Source organism: Prionailurus bengalensis, chromosome D1 (genome assembly GCF_016509475.1).
Source record: "Prionailurus bengalensis isolate Pbe53 chromosome D1, Fcat_Pben_1.1_paternal_pri, whole genome shotgun sequence".
Classification (NCBI taxonomy): Eukaryota; Metazoa; Chordata; class Mammalia; order Carnivora; family Felidae; genus Prionailurus; species Prionailurus bengalensis.
Genome location: NC_057346.1, coordinates 17,137,325 through 17,155,655, shown reverse-complemented (window position 1 = coordinate 17,155,655; position 18,331 = coordinate 17,137,325). Strand labels below are relative to the sequence as shown.

Here is an 18,331-nt window from a genome sequence, read left to right as displayed (position 1 = left end):
TAGTCCAAGCTCGTGCCTCTGGGCGAGTCGCCTTCCCTTCCTCTGGGCCTTTGTTTCCGCATCTGTAAAATGGGGCCAAGGCTGGCGTAGAGGGCCTGCAGACGCCCTTTCAGCTGGACTTCGCCAGATCCAGTAGGCTCCATACTGCACGCTCGCTCCTCCACAGCCCCCACCCCCGCCCCATCTTAACTCCACCCCCACCGAGCGGCTTCTCCCCCCCACGCCGGCCGCTAGGGGTCACTGCCTCCCTTTGTCAGCGAGGAGGAGGGCGGCTAGCCCTCCGGCCCTCGCCCGGGCGGGAAGGCGACCGAAGGGGCACCTCCCGAGCCAGTGGGCCGCGGCCGACCCCACGGCCCTCGCCCGGGACCCGCCTCCGCCGGGGGCCGGAAGGTGCGCGCGGCCGGGCCGGGGCCGGGCGGGGGCGGGCCGCGCGTCGGAGCCAGGAGGGAGTTAACGCTAACCCCTCCCCCTCGGTCTGACATCACGGGCAGAGCGGCTGAGAGGCTGGAGCTCGGCGAGTGAGAGAAAGAGCGAGAGCGGCGAGCGCGGCGCGACTCGGCGCCCGGGCAGCTCCACATTGTTGCGGATCGGCCGGGACCCGGCAGCGCGAGCGGCGGCGGCGCGGGGAGGGGGGGGACGCGCGGCGCACCCGGCTCGCCCTCCGCGCGCGGAGCCGCACCGCCCGAGCAGCCGAGCCGCGCGCCCGCCCGCCCGCCGCCTGGGCCCCGAGCCCACCGCGCCGCCCGCCCGCCGCCTGGGCTCGTCCCGCCGCCCTCGGAGGACGGCCGGCCATGGACGCCTGCAAGTTGGAGCCGAGCGGGAGGGTGTGAGCGCGCCGGGGGCCGGGAGCCCGCGCCGCGCAGCCGGGCAGCCGGGCGCGCCGGGGGTGGGTCCCTCTCCCCAGCCCGGCTCTGCGTGGAAGAAGAGGGCGGGGACCGGCACGGGGAGGAGAGCGGAGGAGGAGAAGGGGGCATGACTCGTGCAACTTGCGGCGGGCATCCACCGAGCCTCTGAGCCGCCGGCGGCCCGGGGCCCGGATTGCGGCCGCGCGGATCCCACCCAGCCCACCCCGCCCCGGCCGACGGCTGCGGCTGACCTGGATCCTCGGAGCGCCCGGCGGCCGGCAGCGATCGGCCTTCGTCTTCCGGGCTGGTTTCTGGAGCGCGGGGAGCGCTCTCCTCGCGGCGCCTCTCGCCGGACCGCCGGACCCCCGGACCCCGATGGCTCGGATGGGGCTTGCGGGCGCCGCTGGACGCTGGTGGGGACTCGCTCTCGGCTTGACCGCATTCTTCCTCCCAGGTAAGCGCGTTCCTCCTCTGCCTTCCACTCTCCCCCCACCCCCTTCCCCGCCACCATCCAATGCCTTCCCGAGGCTGGGAGCTGGATGGCGGGCACGTCTGGGTTACAGGCAGCAGAAGGAGGCAGAAAAGTTGGGTCACGGCTTAGGTAAGGGGGGTGCGGGTGGCACGGCGGAGAAAGAGAGGATGAGAAGCCTCACAGCCTGCCCTGCAGGGAGGCAGTCGGATGCACGTCTCTGTGTAGCAAGAAAGCACTTTCTCCGCTCTGTTTTTCACAAAAATAATAATATGTAATCGCGTTCTATTTATTTAATAACCAGCTCTCAGCTCGGGAAGCAGTTTGGAAACACTGCATGTTACATAAATGCAAAATAATCGCCGTAATCGCCGTCTCGGGGTATGAGACAACAGCCCCAGGGGGAGGGCGTCAGTCTCGGAGCTGGTGGGCTGCGGGTTTGGAGGATGGCAGGGGGGCTTCGTCTCTGTCGCCGGCCCCTTCGCCAGACGGCTCCGCGCGCTCGGGCCCCCTCCCTCCCCACGCAGCCACACGCGGGCGCGGAGAGCCGGCTCCTGCGTCAGAGACAGCTTCTCGCTCACCTGCGGTTCCTATCCCGGTGGGTGAGGCCCGGGCCGCGCGGGCTCGCAACCTCCCCGCCTTGCGCGAGCCGGACTTCGCCTCGGAACTCCGCGCCGGGTTTGGGGGCTCTCCCCGGAGGAAGCGCCGCGGGCTCGGTGCCAGCCAGGTGGCTGCATGACCCACTTTCCCGAGGCTGCCCCGCGTGTCCTTCCCCGAGGCGGCCGGCGGCCGAGGGGTTAACCCGATGCCCGACCCTGGGGTGGCCCGCGGTGGCCCATCTGACGGGTGGGGTGGGGGCGGAGGCTGGGACCGGCCCCGGCGTATTGTGCTGGGGAATGAACTGGAAAATGCGTTTAGGAGGCAAATCCGACCGAGTCCCCTCGCCTGGGTTTAACCCTTTGTGTCCCTGGGGAAGCTGCTAGGCTCCCACGGTAGCTGGTGACACCAGCGGGGGTCGGGGTGGGGGTGGGGGTGCCTCCAGCCCTCCAGGAGGAAACCTGAGAGGACCTCCCGCCCGGGCTAGATGGGGGATTTTGTGGGGGAGGGAGGGGGTTGGCTGGAGCACGTGGTCTGGCCTTAGGATAAGGGGTCGGAGTAGGGAGAGACCAGCTCCGCATGGGGCAAGAATATCACATCTGGATCGCCGCTGGCAGCGGCCGGTTGGAGACGCCAGCGGTGCCGCAGACTCGCGGGCTAGTTTGTTACCCCGGGGCGAGCCTGGCTGCCGAGGTCCGGGGCTGGGGTGTACCCCTGGAAGGCAGGAACCTGGCCTCATTCAATTCTATGCCCCTTCTGCCGCCAGCTCACTGCCAGGGCTCCACCGATCTGGCTGAATGGCCTATGGTAGCAAAAGCACTTTGTGGAGGCCGGGACCACGGTGCCCCCACCCCTGCAGCCTGTGGGGTGCTGCCCTGCTAGGTGGGGGGTGGGAGTTCTAGGGCACACAAGCAGCATTATCCATTTCTAGGGGCCTGAGTCGACCCCCCCCCCTCTTCCCCCACAGGGTGGTCGTGGTGAGTGAGAGGTCTTTCTCTCACACCGGACCTCCTGGGAAGCCAGCCAGAGCTTAGGCCCTAGGACTTCTCTGAGCACGGGAAGGGGGGTGCGGTGAGCTTCTGGGAACCCTTCAATCGCATAGTGTCCACACCCAGATGCTAGGGAAGGGAGAGCTTTTGGGGAGCTCTAGCTGGTCTGGCACACCAGGGGTTAACCTCATTCCCAACGGACAAAGAGTGGAAAGGCTTGGGGGCAAAGAATGGACTCACCCCCTTTTCCACTCCTTTCGTTGTTCTCTTCCCCCAGCTTTGAGGTACATAGTGGTTAACATCCTCTGGGGGGCTGGAAGCCTGCCCTGCTCCACCCCACTCAGGAAGTGGGGTCAGGGAGATGGCAGTCTCACCTGGCTCAGTGTAGACACTCCCCTGTCCCCAAAACTGCAGATTGAGGGGTGGGAGGCAGACAGAGAACTACCACTCAGGCACTTAAGCCCTCCTCTGTCGACTGTCATTGTTATGGCCGGGGTGGCATCAGGGGCAGCCAGAATTCATCCCCCCGCTGGCCAAGCTCCCTCGCACACCCGCCTGTGTGCCCTGTGCCCCTGCAAAGGGAGGTGGGCGGGTGTGGTTGTGCCCCTCTGACACTGGATGGAGGCTGGGGGGCTCAGAAGTTGCCTGCCCACACCCCACTTTCCACCACTCGCCAGCTCCCTCCTGAGTGCTTTCTGTTGCTCCTCTCTGGAGACTTGCCAGCCGGATGCTCTTTTCTGGGTTCTCCTGGGCTGTGTCAGGGAGCATGGAGGGCAAAGAGAGGTCGTCTCTCTGGGGCGAAGCAGGTGGGGGCAGCCCCCAGTGTGTGCGATGGCCCCCTGACTAAAAAAAATAAAATAAAGACGCTCAATCTGGCTATTGGCGTGTAAACACAGAAGTATGTTTTCAACAACACAGCCTTTACCAGGCTGGGTGGTAAAGCCCTCAAGCTTCAGAGGTAACAGTCTGTGGTTCCTACAGGTCAACTCAGAGGAGATGGCCAGGGGAGCATAGGGACTACACCCCCGAAGAGGGACAGGAGGAGCCCTGGAAAGGAGGCAGAGAACCTGCCTTAGAAGCAGGTGCACCGAGCCGGTGTCCCACCTACACCACACCCTCCCTAATTGGCTTCCCCAAACCTTTTGTCTGGAAAGAGAACACACACCCCAGGTGTCGTGCACACCCTCGGAAGACCTGTCGGGCCCGCGGCACATCCCTTCTCTGCAGTCTGTACAGAGCCTGCAGAAGGTGGTTTCCTTCAAAACTCCGAGTGTCGGAGCTGCTGGGCTATTTTCCTCTCTCCCCATTTCTCACAGACAGTGATGTGCTCAGGCTTGCTGGGCAGGACATTATGGCAAAACCAATTCTGCCGGCCTGGGGATTACAGCGTGTGCGAACAACAATCTCAGTGCCCGCTTTGGAGGCTGCGCTGTAGAGAGTGTCTCAGAATCAGATTCAAGGCCTGACAGTCCGAGCTGGAGGGGAGGAGAAGATCTTGCAGAGCCTGGGCCCCGCAGCCCTGGCCGAGCAGCCCGTAAGGCATCTCTGAGCCTGAATATCTGTGGCTCAGGGGGACAGGTGGTCCCTTGTTGCCCGATGCCGGCCAAGATGATGATACCAGTTCCCGTCTCAGCCACTCAGCTTTGCACAATGAACCCACCTACTCATTAGCCACTTCCTGACCCAGGACCCCGTTGAATGCTGCCAGGACGGTCATACCAGCCAGCAGAACCCTGGTGCCGATGGCTCAGCAAGCGAGCAAGTGGGCCAGGCTTGGGGGGGCAGGGGGTGGCGCGGGGCGGGGGCACGGGCAGAGGGTCTGCCCCCGTTGCTGCGTCTTACGATACTGCCATTGTTTAGCAGCTGACTAACGTTCATTGTTCGGCACAAACAGAAAACACCCGAGGGAGGTGTGAACATACCTTCGATTTTCCTGATTGTATCTTTTCCTGGTTAACCTGGTGACTTGAATGGCTCCCACCTGGGGGAGAGACAGACCGACGGGGTACCTGTGTATTCGCCTGTTTTACCGTCGTCGCCGTTGTTGTTGTTTTGACTCTGACCGTTAGCCCGCGTGCCGGACTAGACTGGACACCGGCCAGCTGTGGCGCTCCGGCGGTGACATTTCTGACAGCCTGCATATCGTCTCAGCCCGTGTGGATTGGCACACACTCGTGCCAGGCTTTGCGTGCTTGCGTCGGTGACCTGCAATCCCCTGTGCACGGGCAGACCCACGGGCACGAGGGCAAGGAGGTCTTGGGCCCTGGTGGCTGTGGGTCGGCATGGGACTAGGGCTATAACGGTATATCAGGTGTATATTCACATGTAACTGATCTCTTCTGTCTTTCCCACTAGGATTTTGTGAGTGGTTCTGAGCCTTGATAAGACCTGTGTTGATGTCACAGGGTCAGAGAGGTGATTTTGGGAAGAGACCTAGGACTTCCCAGGTGGGCTGCTGGGTCCTTTGAGAGCGGGAAGCCTTTACACTGGTTTCTTTTTCTGTTCTTGCCCTTGGCGTTACACTGGGCCTCTGCATGCTCACCTGGTGAGGAAGGAGGCTTTCCTGTCTTGTCTCCCTGGCACATGGTATCTGGATCCTGGTGTTGACTGGGGCCCGGCTTGCCCCGCGGCTTCTCGAGATCCCTAGAAGGCTGGGAGGGGCCCCGGGAGATAGGTTTGCAGCTACTGATTGGCATCTTTACTTTCTGCGTGAACACTTGGGGGAAAGGGGATCATCTGAGGAGAAAGGTAGCCTACTCTGGGCATTTTGAAAGGGGCAGGAATGTGGGTTTGGGTCTTTGGGTCCTCCACGAAAATAGCCCCATGGAACCAGCCACAGGGCGTACTCAGGTCGGCAACATACATGTGCCTGGAACCACCCTGGGCTCCGCGCAGCAGAACGGGAGAGCCCCCTTAGAGGGAATGAGGGGCGAGAGGCAGGGAAGAACTTTGCCTGTCCTGGGAACCCAGGACCCCGTGCCCAAGACCGGCTGGCAGGTGTTTCTCCCCCACGATGCCCGCCCCTCTCCATAGAGACCAGGTCTGCCGAGCCAGCAGCAGATGTGCTGGCGGGGGCAGGAGGTAACTTAAGATCTGAGCAGGGATCACTTTGCAGAGGGAATGCCCTGAGTTGGAGATAACACCCCTTAGTCCAGTTAACCCTTGAAACTCTGGATTGTGCTGATCTGGGAGGTGGGGAGAGGGAAGAGGTGGGAAGAAAACACATCAAGCCTAGCACCTGAACCCTGACCCGCTCCCAAAGGACAGATGAACACACTGCAATAGGAGAGACCCGACAAGGACACAGAGGAAGTCTTCCTGGTGGCAGATGACAGACTCTTTACTTTAGGGCAGTGGATAATCCCAAGGTTTATCCTTGAATGGGGGAGGGGAGCAATGGTATGTATTCCACCCCCCCCACCTCCCCCCCGCCCCGGGCTCATGGGATCTGTGCCTTTCACAGTCTTCTAGGGCAAGGCAACAGTGGTCTCGAGCCCTAGTTCTGAGAGAGAGCGGCAGACGGCTTGGTTCCTCTCCCTGCAGCCTAGGAAGGACCCCATCGTGGCCACCCAGCATAGTGAGACAGCAGAGTGCAGCCAGGTGGACTGGGTTTGAATCCCAGCTCTCCTACTTGCTGGCTGAGTGGGCTTGGTTAAGTTACTTTGTAGGCCTCAGTTTTTCCCATCTGTAAAATGGGTTTCTGTTAATACAGATTCCAGAGGAGGTTGCGAAGTGTAGATGGACAATAAGGTATGAAAAGTGCTTAGCTCGTCGCCCGGCCTGTGATAAACATGCAGTAAAGTGGCAGCTACTCCTATTCTCCACGCCCGTCCTCTGAGTGGTCCCGGCGCCCTCTCAGCTGCCCGCTGGGCAGTGGCCACTTTGTACTCCCTTGAGAAAGAGCCACTCAGCTGCCTGCCCAGTGCTGACCTCTCTTCCCTTGTCGCCAACCGGGAGCTGCTCATTGAGCCCCGCCTGGAAATGAGGGCAGGGGCTGCAGCAGCCCCTGGGGGCTCAGGTGGCCTGGTGGGCTCCAGGCACCTGCGCGCCCGACCCCGGTGGTCATGTACTCACAAGCAGCAGGTGCTGTGTGGTCTTTGCTCTGCAGCGTGTCACCAGGGGCTCTCCCCAGCACCCTCCTCACTCCCTGGCTACATCTGGAGTACTGGCTGTGGTAGAAGCCGGGGCCGGCAGGGAGGGCCTGGGGCTCAGCCCCTGCCTTCCTTCAAAATTCCACGTTTAGGGGAAGGGTGGGCAGCACGACCCTCTCTCCAGCAGCCCACTCATCTGGCAAGACGGTACAGCCAGATAGAGCATCCCTCCTGGCGTCACCCCCTTCTCACTGGCAGGAAGCCCTCTTCCAGTTTCTCCGGTTGCAGATGGAATCCTTTGCCACCAATAATAAAAATGTCTGTGGCGCTCTTTACGGCTCGTGGCTCCAGCTGATCCTCCCAGTAGCCCCGTGAGAATGGTGTTCCTGGCCCTTCCATTTTACAGATGGGGAAAGTGAGTCAGGCTTAGTAATTTGCTGACCATCTCAGGCCAGGGAGGCCAGATCAGGTGCCAGAACTTGTGACTTCAGATCCAGTAGATGAGGGAGATGACTGACACAGGCTGAGATGGACAGATACAGAAGAGGCTGAGCCGGGCCACCACAGAACGTGTCCGGTGAGACGGTCATTCACTGCACCAGCCACCACCATTCTCCCCCTGCAACAAGCCAGAGCTCCCTGGGGAATGGAGGGAAACGGGGAGGACATAGGTTGGAGGGTGGCCCAGCCGGAGGGAGCTGACCGTGGAGCCCAGGTCGGCACGCCCAGCAAGAACAGCTATGGAAGCCAGGGAGAACAGTGTCCCTCTGGAAGCTAGAGCATCACCCCCTGGAGATCTAGCCTGAGACATGGGCAGGGCCCTGAGGTGTGAGCACAGAGCCCCAGGGCACAGGCAGGCACTGGGGCAGACAGTGGTGCTCCGAGAGCACGCGGACGGACAGAGCCACAGAGAGGGGAAGGGGTGAGATTTGGCAGGCAGAGCGGACTGCCTCTCCTGGGCCACTCCCCGCCCCGCTCTGGCCTGCACAGACCCCAATGTCATTCCCAGTTTATGAGGAGTCTCATTACCAAGCCACAGACAATAAAACCCGCCCGGCCACTCTGGCCCGGATCTCATTAGAGGACATTAGTTCCACTGGCTGGTAGCTCCACTGGGACACAGCTGCAGGCGTGGCCCAGGAAGCAAAGCAGGCCAGTGGCCATGGGCATGCGAAGGTCCCATTGGGAGTTGGAGTTCGATCTGTGGGCTTAAATGGAGTTCTTTGCCTCCCCGTTCCCTGTCCTGGAATGTGTGCTCCCCAAAGCTGGAAACACAGGTTCCCTCCTGCCCACTCGAATCCCCAGTTCCGTCCCCTGCCTGAAGGGGAGAAGCACACGCTCCCTCCAGGGCTGTTCATAGGAGCCCGCCTTGTCTGGCACGAGCTGGCTGAGAAGCTTAGCAAAACACCATCCTGCGGAGGGGGGCCTTGGGGTCAGGGGACGGCTCCCCACCCTCACCCGTAGGTCTGAGAGTCACATCCCAGCAGTAGAGATGAGTTTGGCTTCCTCACGGCCACCCTGGCTTGAGAATCCTGGCCCATCCTCCTGCCCCGTGGGGGTAGAGGCCTGGGGACCCCACGGTGGAAACATTTTTCCTCCCTGAAGATGCACTCTTGTCACCTGACAGCCAGGACAGGGTCTCACCGGTCTCACACCGCTCCCTGAGGTGGGGTAACTTGTCCACAGTTGCTGTGACGGAGGCTTGGGTGCCGTCATGGGGTTCTCCCCACCAGAGCCGGGATTATTTCTTGCTCAGCAGAGTCGAGTGCCTGTCGACAGCCCTGCTCCTCTCTGCCTCAACCTTCCCCTCTCCGCTTTATCTTGATCTCTCTTTTCCTATGCTCCTCCGCATATACCTGCTGGTCACCAGAATACCACCGGGGCTCAGTGGTCATCACCATAAAAAACAAGACCAGAGCAAAGGAAAGCTCGCCCCTTCCTGGTACCTCCGTCTTGTGGAGGAAAAGTAAGCGACAGGCGCAAATAACTTGTTCTTAGCGCACACGAGCTCACTTGGTACGCTTCCATGGAGGGTCACACAGGCCAGCCCACGCTTTGGCGCATGAGCTGGTTTGCCCGCCAAATGAGTCAGCGGAGCTGGGAGGGCCGATCTGTTTGGGCAGACGCGAGTCCGCCTCGCTCTGGAGAAAAGGGGACTAGAGACCTATACTAGCTCCTGGGGCTCCCCTGTAGGGCCCTAGTCTCGAGCCGGTCTGGAGTGCAGGCCCCAAGGGGGATCGGTGAGGCTGCCTCCATGCGCTCTGGTGCCTGGGGCCCGAGCAGCGCCCCCAACACGCCCTCCCTCAGTCCTGGTATCTTGTGGGCAAATGCTGCCAGCTGCTAGGACAAAGAAAGTTAGAGAAGGTGCCTCAGAGCCAAGCCAGCCTTGCCACCACTTGATATGGGCCCCACCTCGGGAGGGGCTGTTAGTAGCGCCCTTGTTCGCGGGACTGTTGCCACAGCCCCTGCCTCCTGGCTCTCTGGCTCCCGTCTGCTCACACTGCTTCTTGGATGGATACACCTAAAGTGCACGTGAGAAAGACGCTCACAGGCCCAGAAGCATCCGATGGCTACCCCCTCCCTAGCTCCTCTCTCACTGCCCTCACCTGCACACCAGGCCCACCCAGCCACACACCCCCCTATCCATGTCCCACGTTTTCCCACCTCAGTGCCTTTGCACATGCCAGCACCCCCCATTCCCCCCCCACCACCTAAAGTTCTCCCTTCCTTCCCATATCTAAATACTGAGATCAAGAGCCACTTCTGTCATGAACCTCGTGACCCACCCCCTCTCCCAGCTGGGGATAACCTCTCCCATCTCAAAGCCCCCTGGCGCCTCCTCCATGCCCCCCTATGGCATTAACCACTCTGCATCTTGCTGTGTAGTTATTTGAGCCTGGGGTTTTTCTTCTCCCCAAGACCAAGAGCTCCAAAAGGACAAGTCCACTGCTGATGGATCTCGGTGTCCCCGGGGCCTAGTACAGGCTTGGCCACATCGTGGGCCAGGTGGATACATGGTTGGTTGTTTGGGCAGCTGATGACGATGGTGCTGATAACAAACTTTATATTGAGACTTCTTGGGTACCCGACACTGTTATAAACACCTCACGTGTAATCACTGACTTAATCTTCATTACCACTCATGTAGAGGGTCCTTCTCTTCTCCCTTTTTTCACACGTGGAAAGATGAGGCCCAGGCAAAGGTTAGGCCACCCGCCCGTGGTCCCACAGCTCCTAGGTGGCAGAGCCGGGATTCAGATCCAGGAAGTCGGGCCCAGTGTCCATGATCATACCGCTTAGCTAAGCTGCCTCTCTCCTGGGTGGATGGGTGACGGAGAAAGACGGCTTACCACCCCTGGACTGACACAAGACCCTGCGTCCGGGATGCCCACCACCCTCGTATATCGCTCGGCGCCCCCTGCTCCCTTTGATGGCGCAGGAATAACCTGGCGCGGCCCTGGAGCGGGTGAGGTTATTAGTGCCCATCATCAGAGTCTCGGTGGTCATTACTGTGTCCTTGGATACCTTACAGGTGCTGGAAGTAACAACCATTGCACTGCCGGTAGATTCCACTGCAGTCCCTGTTTTCTCTTGGGAGTGTGAATGTGGCTCTGCTAGAAAGAAATGTCTCAATGTCATCACTGTTTCATCCCCTGAGCTTCTGGGTATCACTGATGCCACCTGCGGGGGAGGGGGGGCTCCTCCCATGCTTCACTGAGGAGACTAGGGCCAGGTGTAACAGCTTCCCCCAAAGAAGCCGCCTGGAACCATCCGCAGCGGGTGTTCCCAGGCAAGCCCCTGGTCCTGGGTGGGTCCGCAGCTCAGCAAGCTGATCCTATGCCAGTGCCTATCCAAAGCTTCTGGAAGGTTCTGGTCTCGCAGGCCCTCACCCAGCGATCCCAAAAGATGGCAAGGGAGGGGCCCCGACCTGGGGAGGTGGGGAGGATTTAGGGTGTTCACTTGTGCTGGCTGCTTTGATCCCCTGGGATGAAAGGGCCGGTGCTTCCTCTGCCCCAGGCAGGTTCAGAGCAGGGAGCTGAGGACAGAGGCCTGGCAGCCACGGAGCCGGCTTAGAGAACTATCCCAGGGAAGAGGGTCGTGGGAGCAGAAAAATCAAAACGCTCTCTGGACGTTGTGGCTGAGGACTAAGCGACCTCCAGATCGCTCACGTGCAGATTGTCCTCTGGAGGGTGACCCCGGGCCGATGCTCCGCTCGGCACACCCTGACCCCGCACATCACCACGTGGACTCAGGCCTCACAAACTTGCTTAATTAGGAGGGTAACTGGGCTGCAAAACAGTCATCTGATAGGTTTCGACGCCAAAGAGAAATTCCTCCTAGACCCTCTGCTGTTCTAGATTATCCATGCTCCGTTAGCTTGAATTACGGCGAGGCCTCTGTGGCCCAGACACAGGCCAGCGCGATGCGATTGGTTCCTGGGCCCGGAATCTGCCCGGCGCCCAGGAAGTGCTTGGAAGGAATAGTAGGATGGAGGGCTCCGGACCCACCTGGCCCCCATCCAAACCTAAGGAGCGCCCTTTGTCGGCACCAAGGGACCCGCGTTGCCCTGGGCCCGCGGATGCCCAGCCGCACTCTCGAGCCACACCACCTCCGTGCCCCTCTTCTGGCCCTCCCCTGTGGGCCAGATGTCCTCCGAGAGTTTGGTATCAGTGGCAGAAGCTTCCTGCGGTGGCTACTGGGTAAAAATTGAAGCAGGGGCAGGGACAGCCTCCTCCTGAGTGTATATAAGATCAGAGCACAGCAGCCACACTGCACCGGATTATTTTATTATGATTGCCCACCTCCCCCGCCCCCCGAACTGTCCTCCATCTCATTGGCCTAGATAGCTACATCTCTCAGAATGATGGATGGGCTGCCTCCCCCTTCCCAGGCAGGGTGGCCAGCCCTGCTACCGAGCCGCCCTCCTACCCAGCCCCTTCCCAGATTTATTCCCTGTGTTTATGGTGCCCGGAGAGTAATCAGTGTCCTGGGCCGGCTGAGCACTCTGATTATCTCCATTCGGCTGATGGATGGGCCTTTGGGGAACTTAGGCAACAGCCCCCTGCTCCCCGTGCCTGCCCCAGCCCGCCCGGCACCCTTCCCAACCTGAGTCACCTCCCCAGAGTCAGATGATGGGCCTCCCTGCCCCTACCAAGGGGGTGGCAATGGGGGAGGGAGGCCGCAACATCCGTAGGACCCACCTCTTGGCACTGTGGCAGCGATAATCGGGAAGGGTCTCTGTGGCTCCCCCTTCCTCCCAGAGAGCCTGGAGGAGGGGCAGACAGAGCCACCAGGGCACTTTTCTGGGGACCAGCGCCCCCTGCCCCCCCCCCCCCCCCGACTCAGAAACATCCTGCCCAGGAAATGGCTCGATTCTCCTCTCCCACCTTCTCACTCCATCACTCCTACCCCCTCGGCACTTGTGTATACAGCTCGAGCTGTAATGATAATTTGTGCTGCTTTATGTGTTTCTTTACAAGTGTTTTTATGTCCTCTGTGTGTGTATGAGAGAGGTTTATGGTGTGTGTGTGTGTGTGTGTGTGTGTGCGCTCCCTATTAGACTCTGATTGCCATCTTCTCCCCCACGGAGGCAGGGGGCTCTCCCCCGGCTGGGGGAGGGGAATGGGCAGAGCCTGGATACTGGGGGGCAGGGGCAGGAAGTGGGGGGAAGAGGCAGGCAATCAAAGACCATAACCGTCAGAGGCAGGGTCTGCACTGCCCCCCAGCCGCCAGTTAGAGAATGCAGAAGGTCAATCTTGGATAATTGTTTTGTCTATAGGATCGCAAACAACTGGTTTGACTGTTTCCTCCCCAGCAAATTGAACCCACCGGCTGCATTGGAACCACGTGGTCCCCCTCTCTTACCACTTACGTGCGCCCTCACGCGTATCTGGGTCCCGTCTCCTCTAAACTTGAGTTCCCTTCCCTGGAAAGCAGGGATGTGATGATGAGAGGTTTAGAAAAGGTAAATAATGCATGTGGTGTGACGAACACAGTGCCTGCTCCAGAGTGAGCCTGCACACCACTCGGTTATTGTTAGCTGCTGCTGGCCCGGGGAGCCTCCATCGAGGGGAGGGGCAGCCTGGCCCAGCACACCGCAGGGGTCCCTCGGCTGGGTTCCTGTCACTCCTCAACTTGGCCTAACAGGGGACGGCACCTGCCCTCTGACCTGACACACAGCAGGTGACAGCTGAGGGTGCCCTCTCTTAGTGGCCACAGGACAGTGGCCTGGCTGGGAGATGGAGAAAAGGAGCTGGGGCCTTGTAGGGTCGGCCCAAGTAAACCTATCACTCCTCCTAAGCCTTCCCTGCTGGGCTGTGAAGGGGCTAGGAACAGGAGTGCGATCTCCTACCCCCTTGCAGGCGGGTGAAATTTCTGAGCCTATGCGTTCGTTCCCCTCCCCTCCCATCCTCGGGTCCAAAAAGAGCCTCCCAGCTATCAGCTGAGGGTACCTCCCTTCCCTGCAGGGGAAGATAACTCCCTTCCCTGTGGAGGATAGACTGGGTAAGTCAGGAGAAACCCGGCATTGGAAGGAGAGTCGAATGATCCTTCTTAAAACCCCTCAACTGCATCCCCACCAGCTGGTTGAACATCCAGCTTCAGCATGAATACCTCCAACGATGGGGAACTCACCACCCGACATGGATGCCCCTACAGCTCTCACTGCCCCAGATTCTTCCTCGCACGGAGCTGAAGTCTGCATGCCTGAAGCTCCCACCCATTAATCCTGCTTCTGCCCACTTGGAATCGTGTGGAGCACGTCTGATCTTGCACGTGATATACTCCAGGCATTAAAGAGGGTCTCCAGCTCTCAGTTTTCTCTCCCACGAGTGCTTTTGACCAGGTCTGACACGCTTTCCCATCTTAGGTGCGCTCCATGGAACCAGGCTCTCTCGATCCCCGGTGGCCGGTGTGATGCCCCAAATACGGGCTGACCTGCCCGAGGACTTTGGCCTAGGATTCCCCAGCCACTACAACCACCCTAGGATCCGGGAGTTGGCACAGTGGGCCGGCTGCCTTCACGCCTCCCCACCTCCACCTCACCCCTTCCGAACCCTGTTTTCCTTTGGATTAACAATAAATTGCAGTGAAAGATCCGCTTATCTCCAGCGGGAATTAAGGAATTAAGTTGGTGATGGGGAGAGAAGGGCCTGAGAAAGGGAGCATATTGCACAGATTCAGGGCATAGGGAGGACAGCGGAGAGGGCAGTGGGGAGGGGCCGCCCGCCGTCACTGTCGCTTCGCCCCGGAGACAGCAGGAGCAGCCCCTAATTCTCCCAGCAGCCTGTGCCCTGATGGGGACGGGTGGGGGCCGGTCGGAATGGGTGTGGTCCCCGTGGGAGGCAGTGCACCACAGGGACGCCCACATGGGGTGATCTCCTGGCCGCCTCTCCTGTCGCCCATTAGTGCCTCACGACATGGGGCAGCGGCTCCGTGGCATGTCGTGGCGCTAAGGGCGAGCTGGGGCATGCGGCCGGGTGAGGCACCCCACCCCGCTGTCTGACACTGTGATACGGAGGCTGTGATGTGGTCCACCACCCTGCAGGCGGTTCATCGGTACCATCCAGGCACTACATAACCCGTAGGCAGACCCTTGTGACCCACTTTGTTTCTCAGTTGAGACTGAATTAACCATGGCTTCCTGTGGCCAGTTGCTAGATGAGGCTCTCGCCCCTGGAGAATCTGGGCTTCCCTCTGTCCTGAAGGCAACCCAGCAAGCAGTCTCCCTCCTGAACCCCAGCATGCCTCTGCCCTTCTCAGCTCCAGTGCCCCTGCCCAAAGCCCAGGAGGCTCAGCTTGGAACCCCTTCTCCCACGTCCCCGAGGCTTCCCGATCCCTGCCACCCTCCCTGTCACCAGACCCCTCCCTAGCAACACATTTGGGAGCTCCCCTCCCTCCTTTTCCCTACTCCTCCTGCCTCCCCCCCCTGCCAAACCCTGAGGCTGAGCAGGGAGAGATAAGGGGCTGAGCTACCCTCCAGAGGGTGAGGGTGGGGGTTGGAAGCCAAGAGGGGATGGATCCCAAGGACCGCTGCCTTCGGGTCATCCAGACTAAGCATGGGACCTGCCCCAAATAATAGTTGCAATCACTTGTCATCCTAGTCTCTCCCGACACCCTCCCAGGGCTGGGAATAGGGGTGGATATTCAATAGCAGCCGCCACCTCTGGGAAGGGCACCGCAAGATAAAATGCAAGGCCAGGCCTGGAGATAGTCTCCACAAGAGGAGGAGGGGCAGGGAGATCTAGGGATGCTTGGGATTCAACACCGGTGAAGGGGTGAAGCCAGAAATGGGGCGCTCAAGTCCAAGAGTCTAGCTGGTTAATAATTAGTAGCTCTGGTTAATCATTGGTGTTTTTCCCCCAATTTCAGCTCCCCCACCCCCACCTTCTAGGCTCTGCCCAGGCCTCTGGAAAAGAAGCCCCCACCTCCGCCCCTGCCCCGGTTGGCCACCTCCCCCCTGTCCCCTCCCCCCCAGCTGGTTTCTGGTCCCTGGAGCCAGTGTGGTATTTAATCTTCAAGAGAGATTAGTGGCCTGTTTTAGCCAGCCTCCCCCCACAGGCTCTTTGGATGCCCCTAGATATTTCCTGCTGGGAGGGCGGGCCCCACGACCACCCCAGAAGGCGTCTCCTTAGCAGGGCCCCTGGCCTCTGTTGACTCACTTGGCTGACCTTGTCGCTGGCCAGGTAAGGTCCTGGGGTGACCCTGTGGGTAATGCTTCCCCAATTCTTTAGCTGAGGTCAGTTAGTCAACAGATGTTTATCTATAGGTGCCAGGTCCCTTGTGTCAAGAAAAAGTACTTTCAGCAGCTCAAACAGAGGTTAAAGGCTTTATTGAAAGGCTAATGTGCCTCAGGGGGCACTTGAAGGCCAGGTGACTCCCCAAGTGGAAACAGGATTGGAGGTTCAGGGTGAGGAGGAGAGGGGGCCACGCGTCCTTGAGCTCGGGCTTTGGGGCGACATTTTCATCTCCAACTGCTAGAAAACTTGCTGATGGGCCGTGTGGGTTTCCAGGCCTCTTCCTCCATCCGGATCCTTGGTGCTATCCCACCCAATGGGTGCCAGAACAGTTCCTTGAGACCTGTTTTTATAAGGCATGTGGTCAGGGGATGGGGAGGCGGGAAAGAGGAACCTCTCCCACCTGTTTCAATCCTTTGCGGGGAGCTGGTAGGGAGGTCCGGCGCTCCAAACAGGTGTCATTCCTGTTCTCTGGGCACAGAGATGGACAGAGCGGTGCAGAGAATTTCCCGAGTGAGTAAACTAGGCACGGGGCTCTGAAGGGGACATGGGGTGGGGGTGGGGCCCTAATCTGGGCCCTGGAGCAGCGACCTTGAGGCTGAGACCTGGAGTCTGAGTGGGAGTGGCTGAAGCAGCCCCTCCCCCGCCCACAACCACCACCCTCTGAGACATCCTGGGGGCCTCTCCCCATTCCTGGGGAGCCCGCACACCCCTGTCACAGCAAGAAGTGTGATGTGTCACAGCCCTGCTCTGTCTGAAGCTCTCTCAAGCTCCCCAGTGCTAGTGACTTAAGTACAGACCCCATGGTCCACGTCGGGGTTTCTCAGCCCCAGCCAGCACTCTCTGGACGTTTGGGGCCAGATAATTCCTTTTTATGTGGGACTCTCCTGTGCACTGTAGGATGTTCGGTCTCTACCCAGTAGAAGCCAGCAGGGTCCTCCCTCACCCTCCACTGCGTGACACTTAAAAAATGCCTTTAGACATTGCTAAACGTCCCCTGGGAGGCAGAGGCACCCCAGGTGAGAACCACTGGTCTAGGGTCTCACTGTGGCCAGAACCTCCTGCATGGTCTCGTACTTTTCTCTCCTCCCCTCGCCCCAGACACTGAGCCCTTTGAAGGAGAGGGCTCAGCCTTAAGATCTCTGCAGGCCTGAGCTCGGTGCCTTGTACACAGTAGATGCTCCGTAAACGTACAGTAAACCGATGGGAGCTGGCTGGCTTCCCTCCTTCTCAGCCCCTAGTAGGCGACGATGAGGTTTCCTTCTTCTGCGCACCTCTCCATGTTGTTGGCACTTTGCGTAACCCCCGTAGCCAAGATGTGCAAACTTCCGACGCTTCCCTTTCTCCTTCCTGACACCCCCCATACCCACCTCCTGTTGTTTGCAGCACACAAAAGCATCTTTTCTCATGCCGTTCACACTTGCTAAGTATCTCCTGGGCATCGAGCCCTGGGGGGACCGGAGGGCGCTGTGGCTGCGTGTGTGAAGTCGGGCGTGGCTGCGTGCTTCCGCAGGCAGGTGCGTGCTGGCAGGTGTGTCCGTGTGTGGCGTCCAGACCCCGCTCACGCTGAGCTGGTGCCCTCTGCTCGCTGTTTCTCACCTTTCACCCCACCAGGCCTTTGCTCTTGCTGTCCCTCTGCTTGGCGGGCCTTGCTTCGTGGCGTGGCAAGAATCCCCTGCCCCCAATTCATCATTTCCCCCCCAGTATCGTCATGGCACTTTCGAGCATTCTTGCCATAGTACATTGATCACGTCAGTGGTTAATATTTCCTGTGTCCTTGGGCCTGGGACCATGTCGTGCATGCACGTGTGTGTGTGTGTGTGTGTGTGTGTGTGTGTGTGTTTGCAATTCCTACTTTCTTAATACATGCTTATTAAATAAATTGAAATAAATCGCTTACTTTATTTCCCAGAGCATTTTCTTTGTACTATTCTAAGCGTGTCTCTGATTAATGGCTTTGCGTAACCTTCCTGCGCGTGCCCTCATGAGTTTCTGTGCGTGTGCGTGTGCACGGACATGCGCATATATACGTGTGCAGCACCATTTCGTTGCACGTGGATGTTTGGGTGTACATGTGTGCGTGCATCTCTGTTCCAGCGTTTCTGTAGATTTAAATGTGTGTCCCCACCCCCACCCCCCGGTAGTGCCCCTCTCCAAGGTGGCATTCCCTCAACCATTGCCAAGGGGTGAGGCTAGAGGGGACTGAGTGGGGACCCTCCTCCGGCCAGCTTTCTCCACCCACCTCCCAGAACGTCCTTCTGACCCCAGTCCCTGGTCTGCCGGAAGGGATCGGGGGCTTCCTGTGCATCCTCGGGGAGCCCAGGGCGGGCAGGCTGGGTTGGGGGGCAGAGCCCTCTGTGGCCTAGTCGCATACACCCCTTTCTCCATCCATCTCTGCCCTGTTTAATTGGAATTTGGCTAGTGGAGACCATCTGTTCTATTCCGCCTGTTTCCATGACAACCAAGTGGCTTGAGACTGAGGTTTGTAGTGAGAGAAGTGGCCTAGGGGATGCTGGGAAAAATCATTGAGGCCCTCCCCCTCACACCTGCTCCGCCTCGCCTTCTCCTCTCTGCCCTGCCCTCGCCCCCAAGCCCAGAGTAAGAA

At 59.8% G+C, this 18,331-nt stretch overlaps 2 protein-coding genes across 3 annotated transcripts in view; one reads left to right on the top strand and one right to left on the bottom strand.

Moving 5' to 3' along the window:
• Window positions 1-272: 272 nt before the first annotated feature.
• On the bottom strand, window positions 273-974 carry LOC122483920 (translation initiation factor IF-2-like). The gene has a single exon (XM_043581470.1). The coding sequence runs from the start codon at window positions 972-974 to the stop codon at window positions 273-275; it is 702 nt and encodes a 233-aa protein (XP_043437405.1).
• NECTIN1 (nectin cell adhesion molecule 1) overlaps window positions 766-18,331 on the top strand; it is a 93,247-nt gene continuing 75,681 nt past the window's right edge. The window contains exon 1 of one of the 2 annotated variants that reach the window (XM_043579632.1): window positions 766-1,299. In XM_043579632.1, the coding sequence (XP_043435567.1) occupies window positions 1,221-1,299 (79 nt within the window). In that variant the 5' untranslated portion in view covers window positions 766-1,220. The remainder of the gene's footprint in view (window positions 1,300-18,331) is intronic. The other variant, XM_043579631.1, reaches the window with a different exon arrangement.